This window comes from Leguminivora glycinivorella, chromosome 24 (assembly GCF_023078275.1).
Source record: "Leguminivora glycinivorella isolate SPB_JAAS2020 chromosome 24, LegGlyc_1.1, whole genome shotgun sequence".
In the NCBI taxonomy this organism is placed as follows: domain Eukaryota; kingdom Metazoa; phylum Arthropoda; class Insecta; order Lepidoptera; family Tortricidae; genus Leguminivora; species Leguminivora glycinivorella.
Genome location: NC_062994.1, coordinates 516,374 through 540,284, shown reverse-complemented (window position 1 = coordinate 540,284; position 23,911 = coordinate 516,374). Strand labels below are relative to the sequence as shown.

At 40.5% G+C, this 23,911-nt stretch overlaps 1 protein-coding gene across 1 annotated transcript in view; it reads left to right on the top strand.

The window, feature by feature from the left end:
* LOC125238603 overlaps positions 1 to 23,911 on the top strand; it is a 32,317-nt gene that overhangs the window by 3,606 nt on the left and 4,800 nt on the right. Inside the window, exons 4-16 of the mRNA XM_048145957.1 lie at positions 555 to 714; positions 1,767 to 1,840; positions 2,208 to 2,323; positions 2,557 to 2,631; positions 3,399 to 3,509; positions 4,534 to 4,681; positions 5,583 to 5,661; positions 7,864 to 7,998; positions 9,207 to 9,332; positions 12,522 to 12,633; positions 13,146 to 13,214; positions 14,021 to 14,103; positions 14,809 to 14,888. Of these exons, the coding sequence (XP_048001914.1) occupies positions 555 to 714; positions 1,767 to 1,840; positions 2,208 to 2,323; positions 2,557 to 2,631; positions 3,399 to 3,509; positions 4,534 to 4,681; positions 5,583 to 5,661; positions 7,864 to 7,998; positions 9,207 to 9,332; positions 12,522 to 12,633; positions 13,146 to 13,214; positions 14,021 to 14,103; positions 14,809 to 14,888 (1,368 nt within the window). The remainder of the gene's footprint in view (positions 1 to 554; positions 715 to 1,766; positions 1,841 to 2,207; positions 2,324 to 2,556; positions 2,632 to 3,398; positions 3,510 to 4,533; positions 4,682 to 5,582; positions 5,662 to 7,863; positions 7,999 to 9,206; positions 9,333 to 12,521; positions 12,634 to 13,145; positions 13,215 to 14,020; positions 14,104 to 14,808; positions 14,889 to 23,911) is intronic.

Sequence of the window (23,911 nt, the reverse complement as noted above, 5' to 3'; positions counted from 1 at the left end):
TCATATGTAGACCTTCATCTGTCTTCTGTGTCACACGCATTATTGATGAAAAGCACATGTGTTGAACTGTCATAACGCGAATTTAGACGTAAAGTAGTAAGAAAATTATGTAAGATTTAGGTCAGCGGTTCTCAAACGTATTTTCCCATGGAACCCCTTTTGGAAGTTATGTATCTGCATTAATGTATGACGTGTAAAATAATGTTTTACCAATAAAGTATCTGAATCTGAATCTGAATCTGGAATGCAAAATATCTGACGGAACCCTTAAATTAAATAAATAAAAAGATAGTTTATAGCAATTTTTATTTTAATAAGTCTTAATCATAATAGTAAAATCTAATCACTAGATTCTAATGTGAGGTATTACATGGAACTGTTTTTATTTTTACAATTGGTGAATCTTTGGTTTTATGGAGTAGAGTAAAAGTTGCATATCAGTCAACCAAAATTCACACGGAGCCCCCAGAGAGGTTTTGCGGAGCCCTAGGGCTCCGCGGAGCACACTTTGAGTATGGCTGATTTAGGTATTAATGAATATATCTCTGATACAGCACCTCCGGCACCAGTGCCTCACCCGAGCCACCCCCTCCCCAGTCACCCACCAGCGCCAGGAGTGGGCACCGGCATAGCGGTCCCAGCAGACCCTGAGCCAGTCCCACCGAGGAGACCACCTGCCTACCGTCCGAGACCACGACCTCAAGCTACCGTCAGGTTAGTACCATACTCATCATCCATACCAGAAATACTAGACCCATCAGACCTTGAACCATCCCCCAGGAATACCAGGATGATCACCAGGTCGATCCAAGACCACGTCCTCAAGCTACTGTTGTATTCTTCACTCTCACCAGCTGTGGGCTTAGGGACCAGTTCTATAGACCCTGGGCTTGTTCCACTGCCACCATCAGGTCCTCAAGCTACTATCAGGTTAGTACCCTCCACTTATCTTCCACCAGCAGCAGGAATAGCAGTTTCACCCACCAGCGCCAGCAGCGGGCACCGGCAGAGCAGTCTCAGCAGAACCTGAACCAGTTCCACCGAGGAGACCACCTGCCTACCGTCCGAGACCACGATCTCAAGCTACCGTCAGGTTAGTACCTTCGATTCCTGTCATCTATCAGGCGATTCAGGTGGCACAAAGACTACTAGTTCTTCCAGAGGTCAGTAGCTTCACTGTCAGTATTTCGACAGTAGGTCCAGCACATCCTGAAGCTGCTCCATAGACAAACATCAGCTTACCGTCCAAGACCACGCCATTCAAGCTACCTTTAGGTTAGTATCCTCTAATTCCAGTCACCTATCAGCAGTTGGCACAGATAACAGATCTTCCAGAGATCAGTACCTTCACTGCCAGTCCTTCAGCAGTAGGTATAACAGTTCCAGAATGTCAAAAAGCTGTTCCAAAGACAAACATAAGCCTACCGTCCAAGACCACGGCCTCAAACTACCGTCGCATCAGTACCTAGCTACCACTCCCTGGTTTACCAGCAGGAGTAAATAATCGCAGTCTCAGCAGACACTGAACCAGTCCCACCGAGGCGACAACCAGCTAAAGTAAATTTTATACATACATACATACATGTAATCACGCTACTAAGTTTCAGTGCCACTCTTGGCAAAAAGAGGTTGAAAGAAATCCAAATTGTGATTGCAGTGACAGGTTGCCAGCCTCTCGCCTACGCCACAATTTAACCCTTAATTATTATATTTTTTTTTAGTAAAATTTATATAAGATAAATTCATAATCAATATTTTGCTTTCAGGATTGACACGTGTATAGTTGGCGACGACTCGACGTGTGACCAGGCGCAGAACGAGAAATGCAGGACTGAGGCTGGTTAGTACATTCTTGGGGTACCCTAACTCCCCCTCCTCAGTCTCCTAAAAACTAAGAAGTCGGTAGAATCATACGTTTCCGATTAACTGTATGCACAGTTAATTTAAGTAATTACATATTGTTTTTGTCAGGTTTTTTTAAAATTATAAATGGACTTACTCTTTGGCCACAGACTAGCCAAAGGCAAAGACGTGGCCTACGATGGAGTGAGCTAGCCCAGAAGATGCCTGTTCACTCTTGATTTGAAGGTTGCCGGGTTATATGAGCCCGGAAATATAGCCGGGAATATATATAGGAGTATGGTTTTTTACAATAAATTTATAGGTTTTTTGGCCTGTGATTGATTTTGCCCCACTTTGTGCCCCAGGTATATCGAGCTGCCAGTGCCGGCCCGGCTACGCGCGGCGCACGCACCGCGACCCGTGCCGCCGCGTGGTGTCACTCGTGCTCAACTTGAGAGTAGACCGGCTGTATGATAAACCGGTACGTTTTACATTGATGTTGATTTTTTCTTGCCCTTAGCAAGGAATTGCAAGAGAACAGTAGGCAAACTCTGGATTGATTTTGCCCCTAAACTCCTGCTCAACTGGTTGGTTAATTATACCCAACTTATGCCTTGAAAATCTATATTATTTTGTAGATGTGATTGTAAATATCTATATGGCTAAAAATTTTATGATAACGTTACTTATGAGCATTTTTATTTTTATTTTCAGATGACATGGGACAACAAGTTGACGGACAAGGATTCCGAACTATACCAACAACTGAGCTACGAGGCGCTTAGGGCTGTAAGTATTTAGTTCAATCTTGTGCACAATAAATTAAAATAGCTAGTAAACTATTCACTTGCAAACATATTCTAACACACCCAGTTTCTCACAAGAAAAAGGCGGCATATTTTTATAATTTAGGCGCATAGAAAGAATCAAAAGGTTCAAAAGAATTTAGCAATTTTCTCTACTGACAAAGTGAATATATTAAAAAGACAAGTACTAGGAATAGGTATGTTAAATTAGACTTACACGATTCTTATCATAATTTTAAATGAAAAAACGTAAAGCAGGTTTTCGGTATAAAATTGTAAAAAGTATTTTGCTATTTTTGACCTTTATGGCGGTCAGCAGAATATTATCAGCGCGTGACGATAGTTAAACGCCAGTTAGTGTCGATAATTAATTCTGTATATAAGCACACAGTTCGTAATAATAAATCAGTCTAAGTTAACCCGACATAGGTGACTTTTACTCGCCCAATCTTGTTCCTTTAAAACCTTCTAACATTAATTTAACTTAACACTTTAAGTTCTCGCGCTTTGTACACATATTTAAAGTCACATACAGGTCGAACGCGATTAATTAACATTATTTTACCTTTTTTCCACGGCCAGTGCAACCTGGCCGAAACGTTGGGAAAAAAGGTAAAACAATGTTAATTAATCGCGTTCGACCTGTATGTGACTTTAAATATGTGAATTTAACTTCATGTGATTCATATTGCCCCTAGAACCACAAGAGTTATTGTAAATGGCAGTAAATGGATTGATTGTGCCCCACAGATCGACTCCGCGTTCTCAATGACGCCGTTCTCCGACGAGTTCGTGAGCGGCTCCATCAACTCTGTGCACCGCGAACTTGGTTCTGGCGTCTATGTCAACTACACCATATTGGTAAGAATAATTATTTTAATTATGGATTGATTCAATAAGGCCTACTTAGTAACCTTTCGGATTAGAAGGTCAGATGGTAGTCGATTCCTGAAAAAAGTAGTGCTACGCCAAATCTTGGGATTAGTAGTTAAAGCGGACCCCAGGATCTCATGAGCCGTAGCAAATGCCGGGATAACGCAAGGATGATAATGATGGTTAGGGGTTGATTCACCGTGCCCCACCGACAGTAAATACAAATGTCGTTCTTGACATTTAAAGGTCTCTATTTCATGGCAAATTTAGCCACTATTTTTTTTATTCTACGCCGGAGGCAAATCAGCATACATTCCATCTGTAGATTGATTCATCGTGCCCCAATATACCCAACCCGCTTGCTTTCACAGCAAAGTCCTTGCGGTTCCTTGTTCTGATTTTACTAGTGTGTTTGTATGTTTATTTCCATTTGTCCCTCCCCCATACACTAAGGAATTATTTATAAGTGCGTTTATAAAAAAACAGTAATTATGACAAGCGCTGGCAGCGTAGCAGTAAGTAGTTAAGTACGTGCGACTTTTATTCCGGAGGTCGCGGGTTCGAACCCCGGCTCGCACTAATGAGTTTTTAGGAATTTATGTGCGAAATGTCATCTGATATTTTTGCCAGTCGCTTTTCGGTGAAGGAAAACATCGTGAGGAAACCGGACTAATTCCAATAAGGTCTAGTTTACTCTTCGGGTTGGAAAGTCAGATAGCAGTCGCTTTCGTAAAAATTTGTGTCTTGGGATTAGTTGTCAAAGCGGACCCCAGGCTCCCATGAGCCGTGGCAAATGCCGGGATAACGGAAATAATTATATTATGAAATAAATGAAATATTTATTTTTCCAAGTAGGCATATTACAATGCGCTTATGAACGTCAAATAAAACTACGCCGGCTCTAACCCTACGCCTCAGCCTCGAGAAGATTTCAGTCCCCCCTCAGTTGGAGGGGGGTATCCACTATGGGACCGGCAAGAAACTCGGCGGTTACTATTAACTTATTCCACAGATGTTGGAATCCGGAGAGATGCTGCGTCCAGCAGTGGGCGCCGAGATCCACAAGCAGGTGCTCGGCGTGCTGCGCCGGCGCTCCAACAACGTCGGCGCCTCCGCGCTGTGGGTCGACCATCTCGCTGGTGCGGTCGCTCCACTCAAAGGTACATATTCAACACATTGTATTGTGTTCCTGTGTGGTGACGGGTTAAGAATTTCACCACCCCCTTTCTTCCCGTGGGTGTCGTAGAAGGCGACTGTGGGATACGGGTTAAATTGTGGCGTAGGCGAGAGGCTGGCAACCTGTCACTGCAATGTCACAGATTCGTTTTCTTTCAACCCCTTATTTGCCTAGAGTGGCACTGAAACTTTAGTAGTTTCATGTGCTCTGCCTACCCCTTTATGGGATACAGGCGTGATTGTATGTATGATGATTGTATTATACAACACTAGCTTTTTCCCGCGACTTCGCTCGCGTTATAAAAAGACAAAATGTAGCCTGTCACTTTCCATCCTTTCAACTAGAGATGGGCCGAATACGGACTTTGCCGAATACGAATATTCGGTTCAGCTATTACCGAACCGAATATTCGGTTCCACCATATTTTAAATCCTGGCTTAGAGTTAAAAACTCTTCAATGATTGGTAATGGGTACATTGGGTACCTACTAACTAAGGCTCTTAATGTTCCTATAATTTAGTGCATAAGAAAATTTAAATTTTTGTTTCGTAAGCTATGTTATTTTTACTTTTTTACATAATTTACTGTAGTTACTTATATTTCACGCATTTATTGGTCCTTAGAATCCTGAAATGGGATGTCATTATCCCATGAATTACGAAACAACTTACGCTATTTATTTACTTTGTTTATTCGGTAAATATTCGGCAATGTAACCAACTATTCGGCCAAATACGAACATTGAAAAACTTGCCGAATACCGAATATTCGGCCCATCTCTACTTTCAACTATCTCCACTTCAAAAACGACGTCAATTCTGCCAACCATGAACCTATAGATAGCCTAACCGAGAGATAAGACTGACCAACTGGGTTTGTTTCAGATCTGGATGAATGCGCGTCTCCTGAATACAACGACTGTCATCAGCTGGCGCACTGCATCAACACCTGGGGAGGATTCCGGTAAGACCGAACTCATCTTCTTTACGACCTCTTAGACGACCGGTCTGGCGAAGTTGGTAGTGACCCTGCCTGCTCCGCGGTCCCGGGTTCGAATCCCGGTAAGGGCATCTATTTGTGTGATGAGTACAGATATTTATTCCTGAGTCAAGTGGTGGAATATGGGACGGGTGCTGGTTTGGGACGCAACTTGCGTTGACACACTGGCCCCATCTCATCTCCACCGAACCTCTGTGAGGGCAGCGGCAGCAGCAGAGGCGGCCGAGAAAATAAAGGTAGGAAAATACAGCGGTCTCGGCGCCGAATATAATTTAATTCCATTCGGCGTCGAGACCCTTGGTCCGTGGGGCCCTGGCGCTCTGAGTCTCTTCAAGGACTTATCGAAGAGACTAAGAGACGCCATCGGCGACCGAAGAGCTGGCAGCTTCCTCGCTCAGCGCATTAGCTTGACAATCCAGCGAGGAAATGCTGCCAGCGTCTTCGGTACTATGCCACAGGGGCCGTTTTTAGATTTACTTTAGTTTAATTTTAGATTTATTTAGTTTAATTTAATTTTAATTTTATTTTAAGTTTAATTTTAGATTTAATAGTTTAGTTTTATTGTAAGATAATTTGATGTCCCTAATGTTTTATTATAATGTATTTTTATTATACAAATAAATTTCTTCCTGAGTCATGGTTGTTTTCTATGTACAGAGATGTTAACTATTTGAAATAAAAGCATTTCAAATAGAAATACAAAATACAAATACCTATTTTGTATTTGGTATTTTAAATACCTTTATCGAAAACTATTTTGTATTTTATTTGAAATACTTTTTAGTGCAAGTATTTTGTATTTTCTACCACTTCAAAATACAAAATGCTTTTTGTCACTTTTTGACGTAAGATAGATTGTACCGAGCGCGTATTCTATTTTTTCTTTGTCTGCCTAAGTTATGTGTAGGTGACCGGGACAACACGTTCGGAAGTGCTTTATTTGATGTTTTACAAAAACACACTTATTTTCGGTGCTGCCAACATAGTGGTTCCTACAATAATTAAGGTTCAATAAATAGTAAGCGATTTTTACAAGATCCCAAAGCACCCTGACCGTGAACATCGAAAAATCCGGGAAAATCCATATTGATTCGTATACCTAATTAATATTAAGTACTATTTTAGGATTTTTTTTTTCATTTTAACTTCTGATTAGCAGAAACGTCTGCAATCGATGCCACTAGGCCGATGATGATGATGGATGGTATCCAGAGGCCGTGAGTTCAAGTCTCACCCAAGGCAGACATTTTCCACTTTTAATTTTTTTTTTTCATATTTCATACATGCGATGTAACTCTTTCATTCGATTTTTATAATATTAGGTAAAAGACATGGAGACACTCTATTTTGGTTTCACTTTTTATAGTGTCCATTTTATAGAGCCAGGAAGGAGCCAGTTTTCTGGGTTCTCTGGTGATTCTGTGATTTCTGTGTTTCAAACACATCTTAAAAATAAAAGTTTTACCTTATGTCAAAAAAGTATTTTATTTGAATAAAGGTATTTTGAAAATACCTATTTTGCATTTTGTATTTCAAATACCTTTTTGTAAAACTATTTTGTATTTTTATTTGAAATAGGTAAAAACCCAAAGTATTTGCATTTTGTATTTAAATACATTGCACAACCTATTTTTTAACATCTCTGTCTATGTATTATTCACGTCTACGTATATATTTATCTATATAAGTATGTATAATGTATATCGTCGCTTAGCACCCATAGTACAAGCTTTGCTTAGTTTGGGGCTAGGTTGATCTATGTAAGGTGTCCCCCAATATATATTGTCCCCCAATATTTACACTATTACAGTTGAATTAAACAGAAATAATAATTACCACTCAATAATTACCATGATGTGTACAATTTTATGCAAAACCAATAACTTTTGCCCCAAATAATACTTGATTTTGTTTGCCCCAACTATACGGTACCCATAAATAGGTCGCTTAACTTTGAAGTCGGTTAAATCAAATTAAAATATTTTGCAATTTTAAGGTAAATGTTGTTTTATTTTCTAAGAGAGTACGGACGCATCCGAGTTTGAAATTAAATTATTCTATTTAAAATTGAATATTAAGTTTGACATGTTTGCAAACAAATCCTAGTATTCTGTACGAAAATGCATCATATTACTATTTAGCTCACCAAACTAAACTTGATTTCAGATGTTCTTGCCCAGACACGACACTAGACGCGCAGGAATCTGGGCCGTTGGCTGGAAGAGATTGCCGCGCGTGTGCCAGTAGCCACTGCAATGAGAGGGGGACTTGTCACTACAGCAACCGACGGCCTACTTGCAGGTATTAACATGATGTATTCTAGAGATGGGGCGAATATGGATTTTGTCGAATACGAATATTCGGTTCTTGCCGAACCGAACATTCAGCCGAATTTTCGGTTTCGCCATATTTTTAAAGCGGATGTTCAGATTAAAACTATTAAATGATTGATTTGAACTCTGAACTCTTCTGAACTTTTAAACTCCGGTTTTTTTACTTTTTTACAAAACAATTATATTTATTATTTAGTCGCATAGGTAATTTTATCTCTTTTTAGTAGTTCCTTAGAAAGTTATTAAAATAAGAGCTTAATATCCATTGAAATACTTAAGATCTTCATTAGTACCTACTTTGTTTATTCGGTAAATACTCGGCAATGCAACCGAATTATTCGGCCGAATACGAACATAGAAAAACTTGCAGAATATGTCGAATACCGAATATTCGGGCCATCTCTATTCTCACTTGTCTTCTACTCACGTGGTACAAATAAGAATAAGAATGGTTTCAGTCGTATTTGTGTTTAATCCATGTATCCTCATGTGCATGAAATGGAGAATAAAATGACCTATTAATTATGCAAGTAAGGTGTTCATTTGAAGCAAGAAGGCAAAGGGGAAGACCAAGGAGAGCGTATATGACTGAAAAAATCAACGTGGTGTCGTATCAGGAAATCTAAAGGAAGGCAGAAGACTGGCACTCATGGAAGTTCCTCCACCGGCAAGAGTCCAACTCTTAAATGATTGCTGATGTCATTATCCTCCTTGCGTTATCCCGGCATTTGCCGCGGCTCACGGGAGCCTGGGGTCCGCTTTGATGACTAATCCCAAGATTTGGCGTAGGCACTCGTTTTTACGAAAGCGACTGCCGTCTGACCTTCCAACCCGAAGGGTAAACTAGACCTTATTGGAATTAGTCTGGTTTCCTCACGATGATTTCCTTCACCGAAAAGCGACTGGTAAATATCAAATGACAGTTCGCACATACATCCCGAAAAATTTATTGGTGCGAGCCGGGGTTCGAACCCGCGACCTCTGGAACGAAAATCGCACGTACTTACCGCTAGGCTACCAGCGCTTGATGATGATGATTCAAATATTTGCCTTCTACTTGAATTGTAGCCTAAAATGTCTTATTGGATCTCTTCTAGTTTTTGTATGTTTATAAATTTCATTAGTGTTTCATTAATAATGACAAACCTTGACGATTAATCGAATCATTTTTTCCAGCTGCACATCAGGCTACTACGGTTCTACGTGCGAGGTGGACGGCGAGGTGGTGGGAGTGGCGGTGGGGGCGTCCCTCGCCGCCGCGCTCGTGATCGCCGCGACGCTGGCCGCGCTGCTCAGTTGGAGGTAGACATACCATTTTTATATTAAACGAAAAAAATTTAATAATTTACGTTTCCGGCGGGACTTGAACCCGCATCCCAGACATTGCTCTTAACCAATTGAGTCTTTTCATGCCTTTCCTTATGTACTGTGTGTCTCGGGGTTGGGGTGGGGTCTTGGGGTGGGGGTCCATTTTTTCCTTTAATATAAAAATGTTTAGAATCGTTAGCGGACGTTTCTGCTTGTTAAAAATAAATGTAGGCATACCGATTCAGCAATTTTAAGACCATGGATGCATTGGACCATTTATGTACAAAAATGTTATCAAATTAAAAAAATTGACTTAAGGTAACTGTACACTATTCCGGGATAGTAAAATGTGGTACATTATTCCGGGATACTTTGGTTTTTGTCGCAAACTAAGGAAACTATCAGTAAAATCATAATTTAATGCAGTATTTTATTAACTATAGATCAAATAGAACCGAAAAAGTCGATTTTCGAATATGTATCATATCTTTTGAAGCCGTGAGGTACCTCCAAACGCGTCAGTCGCAACCACGCAGTGGTTTCTATGGGCGTGTTTGACGGTGAGCTTAACGCGGCAGCGGAACTTCTTAAGGGTTTACTGTGATGCGGGTAAGTTTATTTATATTAAATTTGTATCATAATGGTCTTATACTTATTAAAAAACATTTATATCATCTTTTCAAATTAATTTAAAGCATATTTTAATTAAAATACCCGCTCCCGGAATAATGTACACCATTTTGACGCGGTGTACATAATTGCGGGAGTATCACGGAATAACGGAAACACAGTCTACAATGTTTTTATGTTTTATTACTATTTGCGGTGAAGTATAATTATATATTTGATGTAAATATATTGAGTAAAGATTTCAGATTTATAGTGACATAATTACGGCACATATATTTTTTAGATTTTAGTCTCATAATTGAGTACGAAATGTATACTCGTTGAGTAATACGTGCGAAATATTGGAAGTGTGGCATCGACATTAAATTTGTTTTATTTCATAAAATTAAAGCACAAAGGTTACTTATTTCGATGTTTTGAGTATAATTGTTATATAATCTTCCAATGTACTAAGAATAAAATCTTGTTTGTCTTTTAATATAGCCTTCGTTTTGACTGCCGTAATTAAGTACACGACTTTATATGAGTGTATCTTATTCCGGTATGCCCATATAAAGTATATTAAAATATAAAAACACAAAATAAGGTATAGAGACCCGACTATTATTATGTTTTTAAACTTCCTTAGTTAGCTAAAAATCTTTATACCGCACATTGGTTTGTCCGTCAGTCAGTCTGTCCGTCTGCGATTTAGCTCAATCATTATTAGTACTAGAAAGCTATATAAATATAAAATAGTACAAATTCTTCGGACAGTCAATCTGTGTAAGAACGGCCTATAATATTTATTGAGTACTATTTATTTATATATACATACTTGAATGACGTATCACCACCATATATGTATACGGTGTAGCTCAGTGATCACCAGTAACAAAAAACTGAAATTTTCACGAGTACCTTGCAATTTTTATAACCGGCAAGTGCTTCTGGATTGAAATTAAATTTTGAAAAAATAAACCCCGACATTGTGAAGTGTTTTTCATCAAACATGGCTAAGAACACTCTCGACTAATTCAGCTTTCAAACGAAAAAAACTAATCTAAATCGGTTCATCCATTCGTAAGCGATGCCTTAGACAGACAGACAGTAAAACTTATAACACCCTGACATTATATCATACAATCGTTATACCGTAAAATATCATGTTTCCCATCCCACCCCAACCCATCAAAACATTGCTAATTATAAAAAATACACTGTGTATAAGCATCTATTAAAACGATATGTGCATTTATATATTTATGTAAACAACATTTTTAATTCATTTTCTTACATTATGCTTAAAGAACGTCGACTTTAAAGGTATCCCGTAATTACGTACTACGACTCCCGGAATTGAAGCCATACCAAAATTGTATCCCGGAATAATGGGCAAACTAAGGGTTAAGTAAAACAACGGTAATTTCTATAAATTAGAAGTTACGATGGAAAATAGTATCTTAAATCCATCGTAGAAGACTTATCCTTAAAATAAAATAATTAACACGACTAGAAACTTCGCATTTTTTTTACAATCCTCACTCAAAGTAGGAAACGTCTTAAGTTCCCGTAATATGGGACAGTTACCTTATGGTGATCCAATACCTAAGTCTACTCAATAAACTATCTACTTAGTTGTAATGACTGGACTTCATACAACACTAACTTGGAATAAAAAAAAAATCCAATACCTAAGTCTAAACTAAACCCTATCCATTTAAATGAAAATATTAATAGATACCCACCTACTCGTACCGTGGACATATTTTGTTCACGAATTACAAATGGTTATTTTTCCCTCACTAGCTCGGAAACACGTGTTTTGTTTTGTCCTTTAATACCAGCGGGTAAAAACGCATTTTATCCACTAGTGAATAAAGTAATTTGACATTAAATAGAGGCAACTTTTCTGCTTTAAAATTGATAAAAATGGGTTAATCTAGTGATGAAGATGTTTTACCACCTGTGGAACTACTGGAAGCAGTGATAAACGCGTTTTTTGCGTTGTGCTTTCCTCGCTATCACTATAGCGAGGAAAGCACAACGCAAAAAAAAACGCGTTTAGGGGAAAAGTTTTGTATTACACACGAGTTCAAATGTATTTTACTTCTCGTGTATTGAAAAACTCGCAAGCTCAGGATTCTATTCTCGAACCACTCGCTTCGCTCGTGGTTCAACTATAAAACCTTTTCGCTTGCTCGTTTTTCAATTTCACACTCGGCGTTAAAATACAACTTTGCACTCTTATATAACAAATAACTATTGTATCACTGTGTCACTTATGTAAAATAAATAATAGGTACTTAATGAATATTCCTTAATTAAAATAAATAAATATTATAGGACATTCTTACAAAGATTGACCGAGTGAACACTACCCGCTAGGCCAGACAGGTCGTCAACAAAACACACAATAAATACAATAATTAAATGCAAGGTCACAGAAGATTATAGTGTACTGTTTTTTTTCTGTGTTTATTATCTCCATTTACATTTAGATACTCTTTGGCTCAAGTTTTTCGGGCATGATCGATCAAAATATTGTCCTTCATATTTATTTTATGTTTCCAGTCGTAAATGGTCCCGCGAGCAGAAAGCGGTGGGCATGGGGTCCCCCGTGTTCAGCTACATGCAGGGAGTCAACACTATCAAGGCCCCGCCGGTGGGAGGCCCGCCTTACCAGGTAATTCTAGTCTTCTCAGTCTTATAGTTTCTTTGATTCATTGTGCCCTACTTACAGTAAAGGCTTTAGTACCGTGGTGATTAATTTTGCCTCATTTATCTCTGATTTATTTTGCCCCTGCTGTTAATTTATTTGGGGCAAAAAAAAACATTTGTTATTTATAAGTAGAAACACCACCATTAAGCAAAAATCTGTTTTATACAAAATATAAATTCTGCCTGTGTGGTGACGGGTTAAGAATTTCACCACCCCCTTTCTTCCCGTGGGTGTCGTAGAAGGCGACTGTGGGATATGGGTTAAATTGTGGCGTAGGCGAGAGGCTGGCAACCTGTCACTGCAATGCCACAGTTTCGTTTTCTTTCAACCCCTTATTTGCCAAGAGTGGCACTGAAGCTTTAGTAGTTTCATGTGTTCTGCCTACCCCTTTATGGGATACAGGCGTGATTGTATGTATGTATAAATTCTTATTTCTTCTAAAATAATTTAACAATATTAACTTAATTTGTGTTTAGGTGACATTGGAGGAACGAATGCGCTGGGCGCAAATCGCAGAGGCAATGGCGCAATCCAACCATTACGCGGTATGACTTTTTCTGATTATGACACCCTTTTAAAAATAACTATAATATTAACGATACTTTTTTTTTGGAAAATCGGTAATTTTATCGGTAAGCTCTTGATATGCAAGTGGCGGCATTTGAACACCCTGTTTTTATTGAATTCCGTTAACTTTAGGGGAAGATTCTTTAGTTCAAATACAATCAATTTCTCTAAGAAACTAGCATCTCTAATTAAATTAATTATAATTGTATCCGATCGTAGTAAAGAAAATGTATTTAGTATTTAGTCTAATGACTGTAAAATTTCTTAAGTATTACCTACTGTTCATGATTTCTTTTGCTTACCTATTAGCTTACATATCTAATTTTGTTAGTATGTTAACAATCTTTATATTCAGTAATGAACCTCCAGGTCTTTTTTTATCCAAATTACTTAGTACCTACATTGTAGTACACCAACTCATTTTGTTTATGTGACTGTTTGTGTTCTAAATAAATTAAAAAAAAAAAAATCTTAACTCTTACAGTTATCGAATTATTAAAAAAAAATTAATTACTAAACACGTGTGTGGCATCCCTTACCACTTCCTAATGTTATTTGTTTTGACATGGGCCGTCAAACACTTGACAATGACTTTAATGTTGTGATTAAGGTCCTCTCACACTAATTAATCCATTTATTGTGTATGGATACGAAAAAAAAAAACATTTTTTGTTCGAATTTAACAAAAAGCGATATCGGGTGGTTCCTGATGATGAACCTAACTGCGTGTCGAATTTAACGGAAAACAAAAAAACACGGTGTATATTATTTGGTATGTTTTCAGACGGAGAACCAGACGATGGCGACGCGACCGTCGTCGGCCATGTTCGGCGGCTACCCCACGCTACCACCCGTGCCCATGCCCAGGTAGGAATATAATCTAACTAGCTTTTGCCCGCGGCTTCACTCGCGTTAGAAAGAGACAAAAAGTAGCCTATGTCACTCTCCATCCCTTCAACTATCTCCACTTAAAAAATCACGGCAATTCGACGCACCGTTTTGCAGTGACAGACGGACAAACAAACAGACACACACACTTTCCCATTTATAATATTAGTATGGATAACTATACTCATTAGACAAATACCAGTAATAACAGCCAAAATAAACTATCTACTTAATACTAATGGCTGGACTTCATATAACACTATTTGAATTGAATAAAATAAGATATTAGTTCTGTAGTTGTACTGAATTTCGCTGCAATATATTTAATACCTATTTATAATAATTTATAGATTTGATTCACATCTTTGTGATAAGTGATAAACTTAAAATTTCATTCCTAAATGTGGCTTCAGGGCAGAAAGGGGACTGAAACTAAAAAAAAAACGACGGGTTGTTATAAGTTTGACGTGTCTGTCTGTGGCATCGTAGCTCCCGAACGGATAAACCGATTTAGATTTAGTTTTTTTTGTTTGAAAGCCGAGTTAGTCGGGAGTGTTCTTAGCCATGTTTCATGAAAATGGGTGCACTATCGCGGTCGGGGGTTTTTCAAAATTTTAATTTTGTGGTTAGGTTATAGTGAATATTTTGTCCCATTTATAATGTAGTATGGTTTATTTGATACAGACTGGGACTTCACCACTCGGGTACGCTAAACACAGTGGCGTCACGCGTCAACACAGCCGGCTCACACCACAATTTATATGGTAAGAGTTTTACTGCCAATTTACTCATTTTATAGTTACTTATACTTACATTGTGAGTGTGCACGTGATAACGTCCCACTTCGTCGATTGCTATAAAGCCGCTTTCTCAGTTTATTTATATAAAGATACAAGTAAATCTCGCCCTAATGGTAACCGACTCAGTGGGACGTTTTACTAAACACACTCACCATTTGTATCTCTGGCTCTAAACTCGTCGTGCTTCTATAGACGTTTAATTTATTTACTTGTTCCACATAGTATCGAAATATTTTTTTGCCACTAAACACTTGTTTTTAACAAACTAATATGATCGCCAAGCGTGGAGAAGTCATGTCATGTCATGTCATGTAATGTCATGTCCGAAACGTCGGGTTAAATATAAACTAGGGCTCTGGATATTCGTTACTACCCGCCGATCCGTGCGCCCGGCCCCTTAGCCCCGGCGGTGCTAAGCGTCCGAACTACCCGAACCCGCCGAAGTCCGTTCCCGTGTAGTGCCGTTCGCGCGTGTAGTGCCGAATCGGCGTTCGGGGCCGGACGGCCGGACGCACGGACTTCGGCACCGTTCGGGTATTGAACACACGAGGCGGCCGGCGGACCGATCGACTTATTGCCGTGCCGGTTTGCATTTAAAAAATAAGTGAATTTTAAAATTTATGTTAATATAGCGAACGAATACGAATTGGTTTTATACATACTCGTTTTATTACAATCAATAACGTGTTAACTATATTTTTTGTACTTGTTCCCGTTACGTTGTAGGCTACTCGTACAGATTAGATAATATGGAGTGATATTCAATACAAATATTACAAACGTATTCCTATTCCTATAGGTCCATTATTCGCCAGGCACACTAGTCTACTGGTTTTTTTTTCAATAAAGTTGCTTAAGACAATTGCGAAAAGTAGAGTTTAATGGACTTTATTTGTCTCTAGGTTAACTAATAAAAGTATAAACAGGGTATTGGTTTGTGTGAAAAATACTATATTAGTTCTATTACTTGATTGTTTTATAATGTTCATGGTGCCTTACTATAGGGACCATACCACCTATAGTATAGTTATATAAAATAAAATAAAAATAAAAAAATAAAAAATAAAAATTGTTTATTTTCAGACAATTACAGTCCATAGTTGTTAGTGTACACTTACATGCTATGTTACGTTCTTATAATCTACTAACATATTTTAATGACTACAAAGTGAATTGAGTGATTTACCGAATCACATGCTTGTACACATGTAATTCGATATATCGCCCCAAAATGTCAGAGTCGAAACGCTCTGCTATCATCTTCAGGATCCCATTGCCGCTCCCCGCATACGGTGCACCACTGAAGCATTAGACTTTCGCATAATGGCATAAAAGTCGTCTACATGCGCATTCGCGAACATGCCAGAGGCACTACAATATCGGGGAAGCCTCAACAGGGCCCTGAAGATGTTATTATATTGAACCCTAAGAGAGTGAAAGGTTTTCTGCTTAAAGTTGGTCCACAGGCCGCTAGTATAAAAACATTGGCAATATGATCGGAATAGAGTAATTTTTACCTCAATGCTACATTTAGCGAACCTGTGCGCCAACATGCCACCTCTAACAGATAAAGCCCTTCTCTCCCTCTCCATGTCCATATCATCTTTTAAATCCTCAGTCACTATGTGACCTAAATATCTGAAATTGGTAACACGGTTCAAAGCAGTTCCATTTAAGATTATAGGAGGCACAGTCGCCGGACCCTTATTTTTACCTGTAATTACCATAAATTCACTTTTCTTCTCATTGTACTTTAAACCATGTTCCACAGCATATTCTTGGCACACTTCCAATAATTTACGTATACCCGCTACCGACGGACTCAGCAACACCATATCATCAGCATAACTGATATTATTAACACTTGTGTTGTCTATTCTACATCCAACATGCATGTTACTGAGTCTGCCGATGAGCTGGTCAACATATAGATTAAAGAGCCTAGGCGAAGTTAAACCGCCCTGTCTCACGCCACAATTAAGTGTATATGGATCAGAATAGGCATTGGCCCACTTAACTACATTAATTTGAGTTTTGTACCAATGTGACAATATACCTATTAATTCAGGTGGAATGCCTCTCTCTCTTAACTTCGCCCACAGTATATCGTAAGACACTAAGTCAAATGCCTTAGTTAAATCTAAGAAACAGGCATAGATGGGCGTTTCCCTCTCAACATAATAGCTGGCGGTATGTTTTAATGCTAAAATAGCACTTTCTGTTGATAATCCTTCTTTAAACCCGAACTGAGCATCATTTAATTTAATTTGCCGGCTTAAATACACATCCAATATTCTATCAAGGACTTTTGCCAGTACTGTTGCCAATGATATTGGCCTGTAATTAGTTTTATCTGACAGGTCACCAGTACCATTTTTAACCAGTGGTATAACTAAAGTTTTAGTGAGATCTGATGGCAAATATGCGTGTCTTATGCATGTGGTGTATAACGTTGACAACAGTCTGGCAATATGAACACCTGCATATTGGAGGTGCTCAATACTGAGCCCGTCATGGCCAGGCGATTTACCTCTTTTCATGTTCTTAATGGCATCTACAACCTGTTTGCTAGTAATTTGGATAGGTATATAACCAGAGTTAAGCGTGTCTCCGACCACATTGTGTAACGATGGGCATGGCGAGAATACTTTAAAATGATCTTTAAAAACATTTGCAACATCTTTTTGGTCGCTTATCCCATCGACACTTGCAGGCAGGCCCACCTTCCCATTCAAGTTTTTTGTACTCTTCCAAAACTTACTAAATTGTTTTTTGGAATGTTGCGAGGCAAGTATATCAAAACGGATTTGTTCTTGATTATTTTGACAAAATTTCAGTCTAGATTTGAAAACCTTACGACTCAAACACATTTTTTCATACACCACCCCGCAGTAAGGTTTTCCATAAAGTACAAACATTTTATAATCTAGTCTGGCCTGTCTATGTGCGTCAGCGACATGCTTATTCCACCCTAAGATACATTTTCCTTTAACAGCTGCCTTGTGAGTCCGTGCCCGGCTGTCCACGGCTGCACTCTTTAGAGCACATATAATGTCAGAATATAATTTATCAATAACTTTTTTATGTGTTATGTTGTGGCACATTCTATCAGCACATTGATTTAACTCATAAGGAAAATGTATTTGTTTAAGATATTTATTACATAATTCATGGTACTGGTCTGATTCCTCTGTAGTCCTAAGACCCCATACAATATTATTTTGTGATTCGTTTTGTAAACTTAATTTATTTTTAATAATTTTCATATTACACACAATTTTTAATGGATAGTGGTCCGACCAGTATATGTCATCAACTACTTCAATATTTGCTATGGTAGACATTGCTGAGGTACTTACCACACAGTGGTCCAGCCATCTACGGCAACCATGCGCTTCACTTACATATGTATGAGTGTCAGACGATATACCTAATCGCACCACATCTGCACATATCCAACTCTTTTCGTGACAAAAATTGAAAAGTTCTTCACCAAAACATGCTGACGGATGGGCATTAAAATCCCCTAACATATACACATTTTCGACACTGTTGTCCTCAATAATAGCGTTCATTTCTCCTAAACACTGCGTGAAAAGTGGAAGATTACACGATTCGTCAGTCGGCATATATACGCACATAACTATAATCTCACGTGAATCAGCTGTTGAGGCCTTAATTGCTACTACACGCTCACTGGTACACTTTAACACTGATACGTTACGGAACGCACTGCTTCTCCAAAGAATAGCTACGCCACCGTGCGGTCTTCCGCGGAGTACGCCACTGGAGAGATCTATTGAAGACTTGCCCGTGAAACTGAATTGGTTGTCTATTTGTCCTAAGATATTTATATCATGACTGTACAGCCAAGTTTCTTGAAGCGCCACGATGTCTGCTTTTTTGCATAGTTCCCGGACGCAGTGAAAGCTTCTTTTAATATTTTTACAATTATAACTGATAAATATGATGTTATCCTGATTCATTTAGAGGTTAACTTCGAATCATCCATTGCTTCTTCGCTGTCAGTCTTCTTGAAACGTATAAAACGCCTACAACTGACACCATTTGGCCATAAATTATCATTTAAATACAAGTGTAGATTATGTTTATACACGTACATTTTAAATGAATTATAGTGTCGATCTTTCTTTAGTGTCATTTTTTCCACTGTAACCACTTCGCTAGTTTTTTCCAAGATGTACTCAGAAATATCCTGTTCAGTAGATTCTTTGTTTACAAAAGTAATAAATAACGGCACTTTAATGTCGGCGGCTTTAAACTTCGCTCCCGGTTGCGGTATTGCTTTGCCAGTATTTCCGATGAACCGATTTCGCAACCTTTTCCTCTGCACTTTGATCCAATCTTCACTTGGTTCACTGTCTTTAAACTGGCCCTCCTTGCGAGCAACGTCCGCAAAACTAGGCATATTTTTAGTATTCTCACTTCTTTCTTTGTTCACAATGTCCGTTACAGATTCAGATGAGTTCAACTGAGAGAGGCATAGATTCTGGCTGTCAACGCCATGTTGTGATTGCGCATGCGCAATAGAGGTAGAGACAGAGTTCGCTTGCGCGGCATCACTTACGCGCGGGAGCGACAGAGAGGGGTGCGATGACTCGTTTGCTGATACTTCGGTCGTATCGTCGATCGCCTCAACGGTCTCAACGTCGCGCTCAGCTGTTACAGAGCTACCCGCGCATTCCGAATTTATGCTATGTGGTAAACCATAAGGCCCACTATCGAATAAATATGCTCCTCTTTTTCTCACGTTTACATTGTAATGGTTAACAATGGACGTCGATTTTAAGGTATCTAAATCCGCTTGCACTTTTTGTAATTGAGAAACTGTTGCATATGTTTCATTTAGACAATTTAGTTCGTTTTTTATTTTAATGATATCTTTCAATAACGTCACACAATCTATATGGTCGATCGATGTTGGTGGTAATTTTTGTAGATCACGGGCCACAAATATCGGCACTGAATCAGGATCCACTTCCTTGAAAAAGCTGATGATATCTTGCAAGTCTCTCATCTTTTTACCACCTTCTTGGTTTCCTTTACGTCTACTTATGAATTGCTGTGAACTTATTGACGATTCGAATAATAACTTTTTTGCATTTTCAATTTCTTTCTCTGAGAACGCGGAGTCACACATTTTCTTCAGGCTTACTGTGTCAATTACATCAAACTTGTACTGAATATAACACAGAACTTCACAAATAACAACATTGCAGTTGTTACATTTTAACGTATTTAACGCCATATTTTTAAAATCGCCGAGCACACCCGATCGGTTACGCTGTGCGAGCGAGACTGATGATAGTATAGTTATATCTATGTCGCATAGTTGTAAAATAAATATAAAAATTTTACCTTCCAATAAAATTGTTATTATTTTGCCTGGTATATCCGAGGTCTTATATAGAGAGAGTACGTCGTAGACGTCGCATCGGACCGATAGATGGCGCCATCGTTCGTTGTAAGTCGCTCCGGCGTCACACCGCCGCGATGTTGGTAGTCCCGTTTTCCCCACCTGCAACATAAGGCTCCTACGCGCCCCGGCCCGCCACCAGCCACCCTCATTGTTGAGGAGAAGTGCCGACGGTATATTAAGCCTACCAGGAAGGCATCACTCAGACCTCGGATATACCAGGCAAAATAATAACAATTTTATTGGAAGGTAAAATTTTTATATTATTTGTGCCGTTTGTATATCCGAGGTCTTATATAGAGACCTGTTTATTATCTCCTGGTGGCGAGTCAGCTGGCGCGCAAGCCTTTGGTAGCCCTATTGGCATAGCATAGAAGAATAAGTGAATCGGTTGTTGAACCGATTTGACAGATGTATCAGTCGAAATCGCCTTCGATCCGCGAATATCTCGGTGCCAGAAACGCCTAAAGAGATTTTCGTGATGACGTTTAGCTTTAGTCAGCGAATAGTTAGAGAAATGACATTATTATACATTGTAGGCGAGGCTGACTTGAACAAGATACAAAAACCTTAGATACACTTTTATTATTAACAGACACGTTATTTTATCAGGTTATTATAAACCCAATTTCAGACACAAAGTGTGGAAATTAACTGTAAAAGTAGTGTAACTATCTGTACTGTAGCAGGGTAACGTAATTGATACTGCTTTTGTCAACCCTTCGTAAAAATTATCTAAATCAATATTAGCTTTGATATGACTATTTAAAGTCCAACGTCTTACGTCCATATCAAACACAGAAAAAGGTCATCACTCACGCGCCCGAGGGCTATTTGTTACGATACTGGTATTTTCGATCAGACTATTTCGCGTCAAGCGAGCGCGGTTACAAGCGAGACTCCTGAACTCTGAACTCTTTTTAGTGAGGGCATTTGAGGATACTGATCGCTCGGTAAAACTAGCCTAGAAGATGAAAAGTACGAGCGCTGTCGATTGCTACTACACTGGACGGAGGTATCAGTCGATTTCTTCAAGTCAGTCATTGACTCTTAGGGTAATCCATTACCTAATCCAAAACCCGATGCGACGGATTTCTACTTCGTGCAATGAAGGTCGACAGTGTAGACTGAGAGGTGACGTCCGTGTCGCATCGCTGGTGGTTGCTGAACACGTCGTGGTAGCAGGTCAAGGGGTGAATTAAAACACCGCCACACATGCGCGCTTTGAGAGCGTAGGCGGAGCGCAATAATGGCGGTGCACCGCACAAACGCTGGCGTTGCGCCCAGTGGGCACTAGCGGGAACTAACGAGCGCGGATTGCGAGCGCAACGCGCGCGGGACGCGAGCGGAATGCGCGCGCATTCAGCGCGCTGATAGCGTAGCGTTAGCGAAGCGGAATGCGCTTTATGTGTGGCGGAGGCTTAATACGTACCGTTGTACGGCGTAATGCAGGGCTCTCGCAGACGAAGAGGTACGATGACGGGCGAAGCAGAAGAAGGCGAGGTCACCGAAGGTCACTTACTTGGCTCCCAGGGGGTGCATACTGACCTCGTACGACAGTCTGTTGGAGTCAGCAGTTACTGTCGTAGTTACTCGTAACCGAAGAGATGTAGTCCTGTCATCGTACAGCATAACACAACATACAACCGAACTGTGCATAGCATATAGTGCTATGCGAACCTTAATCCGGCTGCATGTCACTTCAGTCGCCAGCGCCACCGCCTGTTGAAGATTATTTTCCATCGGAAGAGCTTTACTTTGTACAATATTCCGATTATTTAAGGTCTTATCGGGCTGCAAATGCAAGCAAAACAGGAGCGATTGGCCTACAGCTATCGGCAGCTGTACGAGGTAATGCTGGAAACCAACCTCCCTCTGTAGACTACGAAAGTTGTGAAATTGATGAAATCAGGTTCTACGATCGAATCAAGCTCTATACTAATTCAGTATAGTCGAGCCAGATGATAACTACTGAAGTCCTCCTGAGTTCCTGGCCCCTTTCGCTTTGAGCTGGAATCTCAAGTTCACTAAGGCGAAGCGGGTTTATTTTTCCCAATTTGTTTATTAGAGGCTCGGCGAATAAGTTAATCTCTCGAATGGACAGGGGGCGCCACAAGCCTCCGGGAAATCGTCGTGTACTTGGAACCCCCGCGGCCAGATTACCGATCGGTTTTGGTGTCCGCCCGGTAAACAGACGCACGCTCAGGATGCAGCACGCTGGCTCGAATTCAGATCTGGACATTCTGAAAGAGTTTTTTTTTTTTTTTTTTTTTTTTTTTTTTTTATTCCGCAAACCTTTACGATGTCTTTGACCTACACAATGAGCGACGTACAGGAATCACAGGGTCGTCTCGCGAGGCGCCTCTCCGATTAGATAGCTCGCGAACATCGTCAGGACACCCTCGCAGCAGTGCGGCTCCTCGTCCGGTTATTGACGTCTTACCTCGTTCAACTATGGGTGGCCAAGCCACGTTAGGACGTAGCATCTTTAGAATTTATCTGTTCTCACTTCGGCGACGGAGGAGTCATTGGTCAAAATAGAGTGTAAATACTGTCGAAGTACTTCACGGGAACTGGAAAGAGAAGAGTGGATACCATAGTGTACGGGATGTCAGCTGATAGCGGCGCCCGGCGTCACATTGGAGGGCAGTATCAGCCTGGTCAGCAACAGAGTCTGCAACGATACCGTAGCAGACGGAGCCCGGATATGGTCGTGGCACCATTGTAGGGGAAGACAGTGCTCGCGGTGAGCGTGACATCTTAGGCGCGACGGGCGTTATCAGCGTGGCGGCTAGCAGTACCAAGGGACCACATCAGCAATCTTACCAGCTTGTCACTGCAGCAGACGATGTTACGTTCGGCGGTGAGATTGAGACGGCCGTCGTCAGCTCGAAAGGCGTCTTCGATGCCCCTGTCGCGTCACGCAGTATCGTGCTCGGTGGCCCTCTCGAGGTCGCCGCCGTCAGCGCGGGAGGCACCGGCGCCAGCATGACAGTCAGCTACATCGGTGAACAGCATCAACAGAGTTCGCGGCGTCGTCACGGCAGACGCGGCAGGAAAATTAGCGACGCCTTCGCGGCAGCCGCAGTATTGCGCTCGGTGGCGCGATGAAGGTCGCCGCGTCTGCAATCTTACCTCGTGCGATCGAGGCGACATCAAGGCGCCAGCATCAGCGTGTCGGCCGACGACACCGGTGGAAAACTTCAAGTAGCTTGCGGCGATGTCACGGCAGACGCAGCAGAAGGATTGCGACGCCTGTGCAGCGGTTAACAGTATTACGCTCCGCATCACCACTGAGGCTTGTCACGGCAGACGAACGCTCTGCATCACCATCGAGGCGCCAGCATAAGCGTGGCGGCCAGCGATACTGGTGGACAGCTTCAGCAGGGTCGCGGCGTTTTCACGGCAGATGAGCGCGCTGCATCACCATCGAGGCGCCAGCATAAGCGTGGCGGCCAGCGATACTGGTGGACAGCTTCAGCAGGATCGCGGCGTTGTCACGGCAGATGAGCTCGCTGCATCACCATCGAGGCGCCAGCATAAGCGTGGC